At 42.3% G+C, this 16,959-nt stretch overlaps 1 protein-coding gene across 5 annotated transcripts in view; it reads right to left on the reverse strand.

The window, feature by feature from the left end:
* KDM3B (lysine demethylase 3B) overlaps positions 1-16,959 on the reverse strand; it is a 54,692-nt gene that overhangs the window by 17,291 nt on the left and 20,442 nt on the right. For all 5 annotated transcript variants that reach the window (XM_060765705.2, XM_060765704.2, XM_060765703.2 and 2 more), the window contains exons 5-13: positions 16,835-16,959; positions 16,059-16,127; positions 14,882-15,460; positions 12,375-13,620; positions 9,578-9,779; positions 7,919-8,133; positions 6,852-7,004; positions 5,555-5,662; positions 3,587-3,714 (exon numbers count right to left, since the gene is read on the reverse strand). In XM_060765705.2, the coding sequence (XP_060621688.2) occupies positions 3,587-3,714; positions 5,555-5,662; positions 6,852-7,004; positions 7,919-8,133; positions 9,578-9,779; positions 12,375-13,620; positions 14,882-15,460; positions 16,059-16,127; positions 16,835-16,959 (2,825 nt within the window). The remainder of the gene's footprint in view (positions 1-3,586; positions 3,715-5,554; positions 5,663-6,851; positions 7,005-7,918; positions 8,134-9,577; positions 9,780-12,374; positions 13,621-14,881; positions 15,461-16,058; positions 16,128-16,834) is intronic.

Consider the following 16,959-nt stretch of genomic DNA (forward strand, 5'->3'; position numbering starts at 1 on the left):
GGTATGTGTCCACAACCGCTATACATTTTGTGAAGACTCGGGGTGCCGTTGCAAGTCCGAAGGGAACTGATTGCCCAACGCAAAAGTTAGAAACCTACGATGATCTGGTCTGATGGAGAAATGAAAATATGCATCTGCAAGGCCAATTGTTGCAAACCAGGCTCCTGGTCTCAACAAGGGGAGGATTGTTGCAAGGGTAACCATCCGAAATTTACGGGGCTTGATAAAAAAGTTGACATCCCTTAAATCTAAAATGGGGCGAAGGCCCCCACCCCTTTTGGAAATTAAAAAGTATCTGGAGAAGAAACAACGCTTTGCCTCAGAGGGATGTAGTCTTGAGATGGCTCGCTTTCCCAGGAGAGTCAAAATCTCCTTGCTTAGCTGGGATGAGAGTTTTGTTGTTTTAAAATCTCCTACTGGAGGGTAGCACTGGAATTCTATTGCATACCTGTGTTCAACAATGGAGAGAACCCAGGCGTCAGTGGTTATTTTCCTCTAAGCATGTACAAAGGGAATCAATCGATCCCGAAAGGTTCTCTTGGAGGGATGTGGCAAGTAATCATCGTCAGGTAAAGAACTGTCGAACAATAAACAAGGCTCAACAGAGCCAACTGAAGAACTGTCAACTTCTGGAACTGGTAAGAATACTGATGTCTGGCAACCAACCCGAGGGCTAGAAGCGGCACTCGTTGTTGGTCTTTGTATGGCAGGGTGGGTTTTCTGGCAGATGCTGTTGAAGAGGAAGGGCGTTGGCATCCTCTGAATGCCGGAGGGCTATAACGTCTGCGATGGTGCTGGAATCGGTTTGACCAGTAAGGCTATGGTGCTGCGAGAGATAAGGAGAGAAACCGTATCTATGAGCTGTCTGGTGCATCTTCTGGGTATGCTCCAGTTGCGAATCCGTTTCTGGATTAAAGAGGCCAGCCTCATCCATAGGCAAGTCCTCTATTACTGACCTAGCAGATTGAGATAGACCAGATGCCCTGAGCCATATGTGGCGATGGAGGGCTACTGCAGTCGCCAGCAATTTTCCTGCAGCATCAGCTGTATGCTTAGCCAGATCCTTCTGGAAGGAAGCTAGTAACAACACTTCCTGATGGAATGTTTTTGCCAGCATCTGTTCATTTGGAGGAAGTAAGTCAAGGTAAGGTGCAACCTTGGTCTATAGATAGTTCTGATACCCTGCCATATATGCACTGTAATGCGGCATCCTAGATTCCAGACATGTGGAGGCATAGATCTTTTTCCCAGAGCCTCCAATTTCTTTCTCTCCTTATCTGAAGGAGTTGTCTGAGACCTTTGTGAGGGACGAGGCTTGCTGACATCTACTACAATAGAATTAGGTTTGGGTTGTTTAGCCAACCACAGTGCAGTGGATAGGTCTACTTTGTATAGGTTTTCGGCCCTTTTAGGAGTAGCTGGAACCGCAGATGGAGCTATTCCAGAAGCTTTTATAAGCTGCAATAGAAAGGGCAGCGATGGCAGGATCGTTGTTGGTGGGTCCTGCTGTTGGGATGAGGGAAGCATTGGGTCTTCGACAACTTTAGTGGGTTGCGGAACCGACAGCTTCAAGGCACGTGACATTCTAATAATTAACGCTGAGAAGCCCCCAAAGTCCTCCGTTGGAAGAGCTTCTAACTGGGGATTCGTGGGAGAGATGGGCCTGTCTTTCGCCTCCGAGGAGGCAGAGAGCTGGTCAGGCTCTTCAGTAGAGGCCAGAGGAGTCGCTGCCTCCTGGCGAGCGGCCGGTGCCAAAGGTTGGGGAGGTTTCGGAGCCGGAGCAGCGTCGCGCTGTGCGTTTGGCTGGGAGGTTGTCGGTGCACCCCCTGCTGGCTGGTTCACTGCCGCCGCTTGGGGCGGAAACATGGATATCTCGCCCCTATGGGCGTGTCCCAAGGAAAGGGTCGTGGTCGCCGGCGCTGGATGGGTATGGCTGACATATTGCTGGCAGCAATCAAAATGGCGACAACAGGCCCTTTCTGGATAGGGCACAGCATATTTATAGTGCCCATAGTCTTGGAAGGCTCTTGAATGGCGGCGTTCTGGGGAATAATCATCATAATAGTAATGCCTCAGAGGACTGCGGGACTGGGAGCTCCAGGCACTAACTGATGGGGACCTGCGCGGGTGCCGTGGCACGTGGCGCGAGCGGCGCTCCTGAGAATGGCTCCTATGAGCAGTTTCGCTTGGTTTTTCAGCCGGCGGCAGCTCCATTTGGAGTGGCTGAGACGGGCCTGGTGGATTTAACGCTCCCTCCATCTGCTGGGCCTCTAAAGGTAAGCTTGGGGGAGCGACTGGTCTCCAGCCCTGTCTGCTGGCGAGAGAGTTGGAGGCCTTATTACTCCATACCCAAGGGGGAGGGGAATGTTTGAACCAGCTGAGCTTCTCCCATCGTTGAGGAGACAGTAAAAAGCTCATGGGTTGTTTCGTCTTGCGCCGTACCCGACAGCGGATGAGGACTCGGGTACATTACCACTCAGTTGCCTCCCTTTCTTTCCTTTATTGAGCCCGTCCTTGTGTTTGGGAGCCGATTTGCCCTGCTTAGAGGGCCTAACCTTTTTCGCGGGCTCCATCCGGGACTCACAGCTCACCTCCTGGCTGGGATGAGGCGATTGAGAGGAGGTGGGGTCACCATTAATCTCCGTTTGCGGAGCAGGCATCTCCTCAGGGGCTGGGCGCTTGGTTGGGCGGGCGGTGGTTGGGGCTAGGGCCCACTCATATAGCAATGCCTTAAGCCTGGATTCTCAAACTTTACGAGCCTTGGGAGTGAATCCTAGGCAGCCTTGGCATGACTGCGGCCAATGAGCTTCTCCCAAACAGAGCAGGCACATAGAGTGCCCGTCTGTGTCCGGTACGTTGCCGCTGCATGACCCACATTTTTTAAAGAATGAAGTGGTACTCATGGTTAAGAAAGAATGGCCTGAGAGTTATCTAAATCCGGTTAAGGGTGGAGAGAGACAGCAGAGTCCGTAAGCAAGCCGAGGTCGAAGAGTCCGGTAGTTAACAGTAGAGAAATAAGCCAAAACGGTCAGACTAGAGAGATTCCTAAAGTTGCTGACGCGGAAAAAGGAACTAAGCCGCAGTCCCCACTTGGGGCATTTATAATATTGGGGAGTGGGCGGGGCCTCCGCCAAAATGTTTCTTTTACAAGATTCTAGAAGGTTCCAAACAGCTGCGCATGCGCAGAACTAAAACCCATTATGTGCTAATTTCACAGACTCCACGAAGAGGAAATTCTCAGGATCCAAGGAGTAGATCACTGTCTGTATTTTAATGTGAAAAATCAAAGCATGTCCAAAGCCTATCACTGTTGTCAACAGTGATAGGCTTTGAATATGCTTTTATTGTTTTACTGTGAACTAAATAGTATCTTTATTATTTTTTATAAAGGCAATTTATTTACATTTTGCCTTTCTATTAACATATTCAAATTACTCAAAACAATTACAAACAATTCTAACACTCATGACGTTTATTGTAACATTTTAAAAAGCCAACAGCTGTATTCTAAATGCTCAAATTAAGTCCATAGGTTGTACTAGAAATACTGAACCATAGGTTGTGGTTATATTAAATTTTTACATACCTGTGAAATGCCATTGGTAACAGCAGGTCGCAACACAGATTTGTTCTGCCGGTTAATACAGGGACAGTTAGCTTTGATTCCCCATTTGCCACGTGCTGCATGAACCATGTCTCCAATATTATACAGTGCTGAAAAATTTTGGAATGAAATTACATAACAAAAGCTGAAAATCTTACAATGGAAGCACTAGTTCAGCACACCCCTTGTATTCTCAGGGGATAAATCATTGGACTTCTTCTACCCCCCCGTATACCTTAAAATTGCATTGCAGGGTTTGAAAAATGCCCAGAGAAATATTTTGTCATAAATGAAACTGCATATTGATCTTGAGGATCTGGGGGTATTCTTGCAACAGAAATGGTGAAGTGTTTTGGCCAAGCCAGAAGACAGCTGCCAACATTCCTGACTACTTGCTCTGCTAACTGGTTTTAATGCAGTCCAACAATTCCATTGTTCCAGGCAAGAAAACCATTCTCAGAGAGTTGATGACATACTTACATTAGGTAGGAAGACTTTTTCAGCTTGAACCATCCTCTTTCCTTTTGTCGTGATAAAAGAATTAAAACTCACTCTCAACATTTGCCTCAAGAGGCTTAATAAAGACCATTGTAAGGCTGGGATGTTGTTTTATATTTGTGATATCTTTATTTCTTTCTTAGTTTTTTACTAGAACTTCTGTATGTATCAATAACAGCCAGGTGCAACACAGGGCCAGTATACATATAATGGGAATCAGAAATCCATCCCAACTAGTGTAACGGGGAACAATTATTGTAGGCACTGTTCTGAAGTCTATGTGTTTTATGTATACATATGTGTGTAGATTTTGGGAGGGGGGAGGGAAGGGAAACAATCATACCAATTATTTTATTTGATCTTGATTAAAAATGTAGTTTCTGTTATGTGATTGTTAAAAAAAATAGAAAAGTGTACTGTCTTAAGAAATCCACTCCAATTATCACTCATTTATGTATTGTCTTTTACTTAGTATGGGACTCATTCTCTTTCAGAAGAGCCAAAATAACTAGGCTATATTGGGGTACATGGGGCTTCCTTTGAAGACAGCCCAGAAACTTCATCTAATCCATCAGGCGGCAGCCAGATTTCTAACTGGGGTGGTGTACAAGGAATATACTACTCGTCTGTTAGATCAGCTCCACTGCCTGCCAATCCACTACCGAGCCCAATTCAAAGTGCTGGTCTTGGCCTATGAAACCCTATATGGTTCTGGTTCAACTTACCTGTTCGAACATATCTCCTTCTATGAGTCTACAAGAGTTTTAAGATTGACTGGGGAGTCTCCACTCTCTGACCTAACCTCCTTGCAAGCGTGTTTAGGTGGAATGAGAGACAGGGCCAACGGTGGACCCTCCGCTGTGGAACTCCCTCCCCAGTGACATCAGGCAGTCCCCACCCCTCCTGGTTTTTAGAAAGAGACATAAGACCTGGCTATTTACATATGCCGTCCATAATTCTTCTAATATTTGATAGCTTTAGTATGCTCAGGAATTAAGTTTTGTCTCTTTTATAGCAAGTCTGTACTTTTTGTATAGACTATTTTGTGATTAGGAAACTACAGAATGAGACTTTAACAGCTTGAATAATGAACTATGGATTTTGGGAAATGATTTGGACTTGAGATCATGACTCGGGTGTTTTATATGTGGTTTTTAATCTGCTTGATAGATTGTTACGAGTTTTGTTTATATGCTTAGATTGTTTATATTTTTATGAGATGTGATTTATTGTTTAACTGTGTGGCATCGAATTTTTGCTGAATTTGTAAGCTGCCTTGAGTCCCCCCCTCAGGTTGAGAAAGGCAGGGTAGAAATGAAGTAAAGACATAATAAATAAATACTATGTAACAAGACTTTCTGATAGTGTAGTTGCTGCTTTGCATCAGAAAGAAAAAAATGTATTTGTCTACTCCTTCAGAAATGCAGAACCTGGTTACTGAATTATTATTACCTGTGCCAGGGATGATCTGTGTTGGCATGAGGTTCTCTGGTTCATGCGACTGACCCTTTGCACATTTCAGCCATGAAAAAACTTCTTCATCACCAATATCCTCCGCTTCTGAAACAGATAGTTAGAGCTTTTAATTGTATAAATGGAGCCACAGTGCCGTGATGGGTTAAACCCTTGTGCCAGCTGAACTGCTGACCTGAAGGCTGGCGATTTGAATCTGAGAGACTGGGTGAACTTCAGTCTGTCAGCCCTAGCTTCCCATGTGGGGACATGAGAGAAGCCTCCCGCAGTATGGTGACACATCTAGGCATCCCTTGGGCAATGTGTCTGCAAACAGCCAAGTCTCTCACACCAGAAGCAACTTGCAGTTACTCAAGTTGCTTCTGACACGATAAAAAAAAAACTATATAAATAGTTATGTGTGCAACATTAGATCAGAACAACTTCAGACTTTGTAGAAAACTCTTAAGACTGTACCAAGAGAAAAAAATAGGTGTAGAGACTAAGAGGCTCATGCACAATTTAAATGGCTAAGTTCATTACAGAAAGAAACCCGCTGACAGTGGTGTGATGAGGAAATATAGGAAAACGGCATTAGTGTGAATTAACCCAACTCTCCCAACCTGCAGCATCTTTTCTCTCAAACAATATATGGAAGCAGTCAATTAATATGGGGGAACATTTCAGGCTTAGGGGACCAAATCTGTGGTTCTGAGGTCTGGGAGTACCCTAGATGGGGCTACACTCCTCCCAAAACAATGACACAGTATTGAGACACTGTCAGATCCATCTCTATCACCAGAGACCCAGGTGTATTCCATGGTTCAGAGTGCCTGGTGTCAGCTTTGGCTTCATTGGGAAAGCCACAGGAAGATGCTGCTGTTGTTCAGCAGATGGAAATCATACAGTCTTGCTGACCTCCTACAGAGCATCTAGGCCACACTCCTGTGTGCTTATTATAGTGCATATATAGGCCAGTATAGTTATGATCTTGCATATAGTTATGCAACCAATTTTATAAAGAGTGACACAGCCTTAAACTCACCCATTTCAGCATCACCACAAAACAATCATTTAAGAAGTAAGAGATAGGCCTGTATGTGTGCTTACAGAACAATTAGCTGCATAGGAACCACACATATGTAACCCCCATGTTCAATAATTTCCCAATTAACATACCACCTGATAGAAATTTATCCTTTGTCTATCGCTGAATTCACTTTCCCATGAAACATTCCCTTAAAAGCCAAATAGCTATCTCAGATTTTCAGTTTTATAATAAATACAAAGTACTCACCAGTGCGTGGACGGCTTTTCCTGAGACGATAACAATCAAGACATACCCCAAAGCCACATTTGCGACAAACCCAGTGAATATTGAAGAGTGTTGTTTCACATACATCACACATCTCCCTCACACCACGTACTGCCCTCTTCCAGGCCACTTTCTCTGCAGTAAGAAAGGGGGGAGGGGGGTTAGTTCAGGGCTGCACATAACTGAGTAAAATTCCGAAATTGAATGGGGAAAAACTTTCCATTGATAAATCTCCCTGTACGTGTCTAAGTTCAGTTCTCTTAAAGGGACTGGACTGGTTTCACATTAAGACACATTTGGACTCAAAGCCCTGAAATCAACTCAATATACTTTACTGATGCTGTTATGATTATATCTGAAATCAACCTACTGACAAAAAATGTTTTAAGATTACAAAATATCAACATGTTAAAACACCAATGGATAACTGTTAGTTGCACTGGATTCCCAGAAATCATCCCCCACCCTTGAACCTCCAAAATTAAATTGCATTAATTAAAAAGCCTCTCTGTATTTTTTTCTCTATAAGCAAAGTACATAGTGTCTCTGTTCCTTGGACCACACTAGTCTTGGAAGACTTTTGGAAGCACTGTCTGCCTTAAATTGTTTTCATGAAAAAGCACAGATATTACTTCCACCAGACTGGAGGAAATAATCCCATATTTACACACTTGGGAACCACATGCCTCATTTTTAAGGAGGACTTTGCTTCCTGGAGGCTTGATTAGGAAGCCAATATTAATTTGAAAGTGTAAAAGTAACGTGGTTATAAAAAACAGCCTCAAGAGACTGCCATAGAAAGTACATATGATTCAAAGAAGTGATAAATGGAAAACAATGCATGAATTTATCCTCAGTTCATATGGACAAAACAACTGGAGAGAAAAAGGCAAACCTTCAGCTAACCTGCACAAGGAGTCCATTCAGCTATCCAGTATTTGTGCAAAAAATCAATTAACTCATTAATTTAATTATTTCAATAAACAATTCCTTCAAGTTCGGGTATCAGTTTATTACATGAATGTGATAAAATGAAAATCAAAACTCACGATGTGGCTCCACCATCATCATTGCTTCCTTCTCAGACATAACGAGCTGACAGAACTGGTCTCCAACATTGGCCAAGATATATTTAGAGGTCTCTAGGTCAATTCCCTCAGCAGGAGAACATGATGGAATCCACAAACTCATAGCATCAGAGTCACTTTGCTGGGGATTCAAGAAACCCTCCACTCGTAGAATGCCCTTCCGAGTAAATATCAGCCTGAAGTAGAACAGGATGGGTTTGTTAAAAAACACAGTGGTTATCAATTATTTTTCACCAGAAATCTGGGTGAAAGTTTTTTCTCGAAGGTCTTCCCCAGCCTTGTGCTTTCCAAGAGTTTCAGATTTCAGCTTCCATAATCCATCACTACTCAGTGTATTGACCCAGAGATGATAGGATACAGAATCCAAAACAACTTAAATGCAATAGAAAAATGTTACATCTGATCAGTTTATTTCTGAAAATAATAGGAAGCTAGTTTTTAAAACCTATTTGCATCCATATTAATGAGCTTTCTAAAGGACAAGTATGGTGAATATAATGGTACAACCAAGCAATGCCCCTACTTCTGTGGGTTCTTAGTAAGGATAATTTAGGATGTAGAAACATTTGTCAACTACAAACATTTACACTCAACATTAAACCATGTATGTACACATAAAGAAAAAAATGGTTCAAGAGCATTAAATGGATATTGTATTTTATTTATTTTATACATTTCTACCCCGCCCTTCTCCCCACAAGGGAGACTCAGGGCGGCCTCACATAAGCATCAGATACATATACACCACAAGAATTACAATCGAAACAGTAAAAATCATAGAATCATAGAATTGGAAGAGACCTCATGGGCCATCCAGTCCAACCCCCTGCCAAGAAGCAGGAATATTGCATTCAAATCACCCCTGACAGATGGACATCCAGCCTCTGTTTAAAAGCTTCCAAAGAAGGAGCCTCCACCACACTTCGGGGCAGAGAGTTCCACTGCTGAACGGCTCTCCCAGTCAGGAAGTTCTTCCTCATGTTCATTTTAAATCATTTAAAAATATTATACAAATTCATCAAATAAATCATTTAACAATAAATTAACGTGCCAATAAAACCAAAACCAAGCAGGGAAAATCCAATGTTGCAATCCAATGTATATATTCAATGTTTAATTCAGTGATTAACTTTAGTGCAAGGTAAAATTTACCAAGTGCAAATTATATTGTGATACCATTATATACTATCAATGGTTCTCAACCTAGGGTCCCCAGATGTTTTTGGCCTACAACTCCCAGAAATCCCAGCCAGTTTACCAGCTGTTAGGATTTCTGGGAGTTGAAGGCCAAAAACATCTGGGGACCCCAGGTTGAGAACCACCGTAGTAGATTGTTTTTAAAGAGGTGACATATAAAATAATTCAACAAATCCAACTTAAATTAAAAAACATTTGCTTTTAATTTAGAAAATTTATCTCATTACTCTGATACAAGTTCACAGGCTAGCTTTTCCATAATGCATGAGAAAGCCTTCAGAAACACTACCACAAATTGCAATGATCATTACAGAAACTGCACACAATTCTTAATGTGCTGAAATGTTTTGTGAAAGTCATAGAGGCGGAACAGTTTATTCAACAGCCAAGAAAAATGAAAACCAGCTCTGAGAGGTTCATTACCTGCGGAAGTGGAAGAAGCGGCAAGCCACAGTAGAGTCATCCTGTTCCTGTTCCTTGAATTTCCGGTAACGTTCCAGACGGCATTCTCGACATTTGTGCAGGTGAGGTGCGACATTGATGCAGGAGCCATCCTGGAGAAATGGTTCCCCTGACTGCTTCAGCTTCCTTACCTTACTCATGTCTTTCAGTACAGACTGGCCAACTATAAAGTAAAAAGCACTCCAATTAAAACAAAGTAAGAAAGGATACCCAGTTTCCAATAGTATCTACTGAATCTTGTACAACAGCCAGCAAATCAGGAAACAAAAAACTGATGGTGATGAGAAAGAAGCCAACAGAGCGAACAGAAAAGAATGTTGGGCTCTGCCAGGCCAACTGCCACCTGGGGAACAGCCCAAGCAGGCAAGGATGGCTCCTCCTGTCTATCCAGGGAATGTAACCAAGGGGAATCTTGTGACACTCAAAATGTTGCTGAACTATATTTCCCATCCTCTATTGAGGCTGCCCAAAAATGAGATACTCTGGGAGTAATAGTTAAAACTTCTGGAGATCCAAAGATTCCTCACATTATGCCCTAGGCTCCTGTTATTCTTTATCGAAATTAAGATCATTCTTTTCCCTACCTGCCATCAACACCCTGGTTATCTCACACGTATAGTAGTCAAGCTATGTAGGTCTGACCCACACTGTTCTTTATGCTGGATGACCAATGTGTCATATGTACAGTCTATTAAACAAAGCTAACATGCAATATGTAAATACCAGGCAACAGCAGTAGTGAATATGATCAGACTCTCACACTGTGCTAAAGATCTCTCCATGCAAATCTATATATCTATATCAAATAATCCTAAATGTATGCTGATGGCTCTCTAGACTTCACAATCAGAGGCCTCATATATTTATACACACATATAAATATTTTAGAGCCATATATTCTCACATAATTATTCACATACACATCTAATTATTTATCTTACTATTTACTGCAGCTTAACAACACCCTCTTTCCAATGCAACTTTTGAGTGTTACTTCTGCTAAAGCCTTAGTGGGAAGACCTAAGAGCTTCCTACAAGTAATCAATAGTTTTGCATGATTCCTGAAAAACTTCCTACACAATGCTCAAATTTATTCTGTTTCTGTTTTTTAAAATTAAGGAACTACCCATATTGTAGATATAATGCAGTCTCTGGATAATAATAATAATAATAATAATAATAATAATAATAATAATAATCTTTTATTTATATCCCATCACCATCTACCACAGGGACTTGGGGCAGCTTACAAATAGCACACATGATACCACACCACATATACTGTAGATCAACAATAAAAATACAATAACTTATTTAAAGCCAGACATCTAAAATTGATGAAAATAAATGCAGCAATAGTCATGGATTAAAAATCCATGCAATCACAATTTAGCTTTCCCTGGCTAAAGAATAGTCTGGTTGCTATCTTAGGCCTGTTGAAATAACCAAGTTTTTAGTTCTTTCCCAAAGAGCTGTAGTGATGGATGGTACCAGGGATATCCCATCCCCTTCCCCAAGCCCTACTAAATGAAGGGGGAGATTCTCCCACTCATTCTGCCAACTATATGCACAGTCTAGTTGCATAAAGGAGATTGCGTTGCTAGTTTAGACCACTAACAATCTGCTTTATGGGACAAGCAAATGGTATAGGAAAAGCTAACTGCTAACCAAGTTCTATTCTTCTGAAACAAGAAATGGGCATCGAGGGGGTAAATGGGTTCAATACCATCAGGGAAAGGGGTCCCATCACTTTGTATTATCCTGTCTATTGGACTATCAGGGGGATATTCTGGCCTCCAAGAACAAAGTGGTCCACTGTCCTTATATAAACCGACCTCTTCCATACCTGATCAACAAGAAAGGATGTCATTATTTCTGCAGAGCAGTATCTAGTTGCCAGCAGTTCTAATTAACTTTGTGTACCATAACTTTTTCGCTTCTGTGTCTCAATGTTTCAATGCCACAATATAAGACAGCTTCCCATGCTCTTGTGTGAGAGCACTGGTCCATTGAACACAAATGAGGAAATTAACAAAAGTTTTAAGAAGTTCTTTCAACTCTACTTGATTGAATTCAAGATTTTCTACAAGCACAGCATGTTACCCACTATGAAACACCTCCCTTTCCATCTAATGCATGTTAAAGAACCCTATTTTGATCCTGATGCCTTGTTTTGGCAGTATAATGATAAAAGCAATGCTTTATCCTGCTTTTTGCCTCTAAAGGACCCCAGATTGGGGTCCTTGTGACCATACAGAAGATGTGTCAGCACAGGACATGTGGTGCATCCCCAGTCTTTTCCAAATAACCAAAGCCTACTGTAATGAAATGCCCAATTAAAGTATAAGTTTTAGATATGTTCATTAATATTAGCTGAGAGGTGGACAGACGCCCCAGGCGTTGCCATAGTAACACTGCCTCTAGGCAGGAGAGAGAAAAGGGGCGGAGCCAACTGTCACTGGAAAAAAGAATGTTGGTTTAAAAAAGAGTCAGTTGGTCTCTGGATAAGCTTAAGAGCAGTTAGTGAGTGAAGGTCAGGAAGGACAGCAGCTGGAGGATTGGTCATAGGAATAGGGCAAAGATAATATGGAGTGTGTTTTCAAGTAGTAATGTAACAGTCCTTTAGGAGAAAGGAAATACATTGAATGAAACGCATATTGAAACTGAGTTACTGTTTCCATTAAACTCTCTCTCTCAGTCTCTCCCTGCCTGAAGATTGCCCTGCTCGTTCGTTTCATCTACATCGTAAATTATTCACCTTTGAGGGGGGCTGTGCGAGGCCTGCCTTTGGGGGTTTGCTTTCCTTTTCCCTTGCACATTAGCAGGGCAACGTTCCGCTCGCCATTGGGACCCAGTTTTCCAATCAAATGCTCTGGGATTCCCTTCAGGCAAGCTTTGGTGTGCAGCTGCTCCTCAGAGTCACTCATATCAGAGAGGTCACTGTTGGTGCTAGAATCCGAGTCTTGCTTGGATGGCATGCTCCGCTCATCAAGAGAGAACCTTTTCACAGTTTCAAAGGGGGCTTTGTTCTCTGGCGGTGGCTCTGCCTGCGAAGAGAAAAAGCCAGACGGATGTCTGCCAAACACATTAGAAAAAGTTTTCATAAGGGGATTGTCCTGTTGCCCAGGCCCAACAGATGGTTTTTCTTCTGTGGGACTGGAAGAGAGTGTGGGCATTTCAATAGGCTGTGTCAGGCTGCCGACAGGTGAGCTGGAACGGCCATTCCCCAATGCAGATGACGCCTGAACGCCAGCAAAGAGAGTTGAACTAGGTGCACTGGAGACCATTTTAGAGGAATCTGTTGTTATAAACAAGCTCTTCTTTTTAGCTAAAGAGTCAGTTGAGGTGTGCAAATCTGGCCAGCTAGCGGTTGTCTTGGAACCAAGAACCGAAGAGGGAATAGTAGATATGCCTGGCTGAGATGAGGAAGCAAAACTACTGAAAGGACTGAGTTCTGATTTTTCAGCAAATGCCAGGAAAGGGTTTGAGGGTTCTTCTCGTGACAGTTTTGGGGGCTGCAAAAAAAGATTCTCATGATTATCTGGAGGTCGTGTAGTCATGAGGCTTCGTGGAAAAGCTGGTGTAAGGGTGGGCATAGACTCCCCCGGCAGTTTCCGCTCCACAGAAGTGCCCAATGGAGTCCCAAGTTTAACTTCTCCTGTAAGACCTTGGCCCTTGCAGACACCCGAACTCAGGCTCTCTGAACTTTTTTTCAATGAGTCCTGATTAGTTGGCCCTTCAGGAAGATTCTCAGACAAGGTTGTGAAGTAATTACTGGAAGGAAGACTCTGAGACATGCACTGAAAAAACAAGTTCTTTGACAAATCAGAATCTTTCTGAACTTCATGACCAGTGCTTGTACTAAATGGAAATCCAACAGGCTTCTTCTCTGGGGTGACTACTCCATTGGACTGGCTGCGCCCACTGTCAAATGCCAAAGGTTGAGAAGCACTTGAGTGTGTCACTCCAAAGCCTGGAGAAGCTGACATTAAACTTTGGGAATTCTGAAACAAAATAAGACATCAGTTAATTTCTCTCTCTCGTGATTTAACATTCAGAAGACTTTCCCCATCCATGTTAAAATTCTCTCCAGTAAACTAACTTTCTATTAGTTCTGATCAATTTATGTCACATCGCAAAAAAAAAACAAAAAAAACCCAAAAAACTTATTGTCCAACAAATGCACTTTGGCAAGATGCTTGAATTAACTGACCATTTTCCAAATCTAAAGACGGGCTTTAAAAACTTGACTTTGATAAGATAAAAGGAATACATAAGAGGGAGAGAAAAAAATATTAAGATCAGGCATTGTGATATAATGGTTAGATTGCTGGAGTGGGACCTGTGAGATCTAGATTCAAGTCAGCACTGGGCCATGGAATCTACTGATAGAACATCTTCCACCCTACCCAGCCCTCCCACTGCGTTTTTGGGGCCACACTGAAGGCTCTAGTGCAGGTCTACAGAAGCTGCAGTCCTCCAATTGTTTTGGCCTCCAACTCCCAGAATTCCTGGCCATTGGACAAGCTGCCTAGGATTTCTGGGAGCTGGATGCCAAAACAGCTGGAGGGCTACAGGTGGTGCAGATCTGCCTCTGCCCCAAAATTTTATCTCAATTTTTGGTACAATCATTGTTCTGGAATGGTTTTACACAAGTTAATATCACAAATAGATTGATCATTCTTGGAAAGTGTCAGTTGTGATATGCCTACCTCTTCCCTCATAATTAATTATGCCACTCTTTCACCTAATAATTGTACTAGGGAAATCAAGGCACAGTAAATGGTGTACTTATATATAAATGGTACCCCTTATATAAAATAGCAAATAGTTTGTTTTCTGAAATTCAGTTTCAATATTTTTGAGCCATGGTTGGTTGAATCCATGTGACCTGCCTCGAACCATGAGGAGAGGCAGGTAAAATATAAAATGATGATGATGACTGTGTCTGCAAGTCACAGAAACTGCAAGTCACTTCCTGTGTGAGAGAATTGGCCATCTGTTACCCAGGGGACGCCTGGATGTTTTACCATCCTGTGGGAGGCTTCTCTCATGTCCCTATAATCATGTTATTATGATGAATAGAGAGGACTATTTACATTTATTACAACAGAAAAATATCTTTGGATTCTTATTTGCTGCACTATACTTCTGTACATCTCCCAAACAGGGCTATTCTAAGATTTGAACAACGTGATCAGAACACAGTGCCCGAAGGTGCTATTAAAATGCTGGCTATTACTACATGAGCTGCAAACAACTTACCTCTCCCTGGGTTTGCAAACGACCTGATTTTGGTTTTTCCTGCCCAGTAATAGCTGGCAGGCAAGTATCTGATGGCCTCGCAGTAGTTGATGTTGTCCCAGCTGTTGTAATTACCGCAGGGGCAGCCACTGGGCCTTGACTGGCTGGCTCTAAGGTTTTTGCCATTTCTTGACTTCCCACTCCACTCAGCAGTGCTTGGGCAGTAGCTGAAGAAAAGGAAGTGAAGGGCACAGGTGTGTCACCACCTACTGGCTTGTCCCGGACCACAAGAGTTCGTCCATTTTCCTTTGTGTATGTGGCAAAACGCATATCACGATTAACTTGAGGAGCAAAAGGTGGAAGCTGTGTGTCTTGTGAATCCAGAGCCACATCACCACCGATACTTCCTTGCCAAGCTCCCCTGGTTGCCTCACCTCCATCATTTCCATTACTATCCACTTCACCCCTTTCCTTGAGTTTCTTAGTTGCATGATCACACCCAGTTTCAGAAGCATTCTTCCTCCGTCGCCCATCTTTCCCTTCAACACTTTCTTTTTTCTTTTTCCCCTTTGAGGATTTAGCAGCCTTGAGGGAGCCTCCCTATAACAAATAAAAAGCACAGATCACTCCAGGAATTATTTAAGACTTCTGCCATCTTTATCTATCTGATATATCATATCATTTTACTAATAATATGCTGCTTTAAACAATAAATTTAAATGCCACCATTCAGCTCTACAACAGTGTTCAAAACTTACTTTATCTATGGATTTGAGTCCTGTGGATTTCACTGAGACCTCTTTCCAAATAAGTCTAATTAACACTAAGGGGTTCAGTGTAAAAAAAATGAATGCTTCCTACACAGAGATTTGCTTTCCTTGTGTACATACAAGGCCCTTCCCCGCCCAGGCAAGTAAAGACAGGAATCCCCATGATAATCCTCAATGGCCCATCTCTTTTGCACTCTCAGTTGAATTCTGCAAAGTGCCAGCTGAAAGCATTTTAGCTCTCCATGCAGGTCTGTGGGTCCTAGCTGAGAGAACATCACATGTAGAGAAGTGGAAGCAATAGCTTTAACCATGTTTTCAGTCAGCAATTGCATGTGCCAGCTGAGCCCTGATGCTGGGATTCACCTAATACCTACAAATACTCCTTCTTCCCCTTAAACATAATTGCTTATATTTTTAAAATATGGTACCTCATTCAAAGCAGATGTGTCCATCACAACATGAATCAGTCGAGGATCAACTGACTTGATTTCACCAGTCTGATTTTTATATAGTGGGGGATGTTTTGGGGGGGGGGGGGGAGAAGAGAGAAATCCAGTATTAGAGAGTATGCATGTAACCATCATGGATATATTTACACTTCCTCAAAAGACTGTTTTAAAGTAGTCTGAATTAAAGAATGGAATGTTCTACATTTCCCCTGAAACCACCTCTGATTCTGCAGTAGTCAATATGCCGAGACGGTTTGAACATAACATTAAACTATGGTTTTACTGTTATATGCATAGTCTGAATTCTTTGCCTCTCTACTTATATGCACAAGCTGTGTCTTCTGGTGTGTGCCAGGGAATGGAAGTATTTACTTTAGCATTACACTAACCAGACTTGTACCCAAACTTGATGAACTCTATTTAAACTCTAGTTAGCAAATAAGTGAATATGACAATCCACCGTTTCATGTGTGATAATTAGAGTCTAAACAAATTCAAAATGTAAAAGAGAATGAGGATAAATTCACAAGCCATAGACTTATCACAGACAAGTATATGCTACCAAACTATGGTTTAGCATTATGCTTAATGTGGTCTATTGTGTGAATCCAATCCAAGCTTTAGAAAGAATCACAGAATCATAGAATAGCGTTGAAGAAACCACATGGGCCATCTAGTCTAACCTCCTGCTATGCAGGAAAAGCACAATCAAAGCACCCCTCACAGATGACCATCCAACCTCAGTCAACTCGCACCTCAGTCAAAACCACCTCCATCAGACGAGTGATAGGATCTTGACAGCTCACTACAGCAGAGACCCAGCTATTTTCCTCTTCTGGTTGATACACCTTTACACGTTGACCCTGGATGGTATAAGGAC

Source organism: Anolis sagrei, chromosome 2 (genome assembly GCF_037176765.1).
Source record: "Anolis sagrei isolate rAnoSag1 chromosome 2, rAnoSag1.mat, whole genome shotgun sequence".
NCBI classification, from domain to species: Eukaryota; Metazoa; Chordata; class Lepidosauria; order Squamata; family Dactyloidae; genus Anolis; species Anolis sagrei.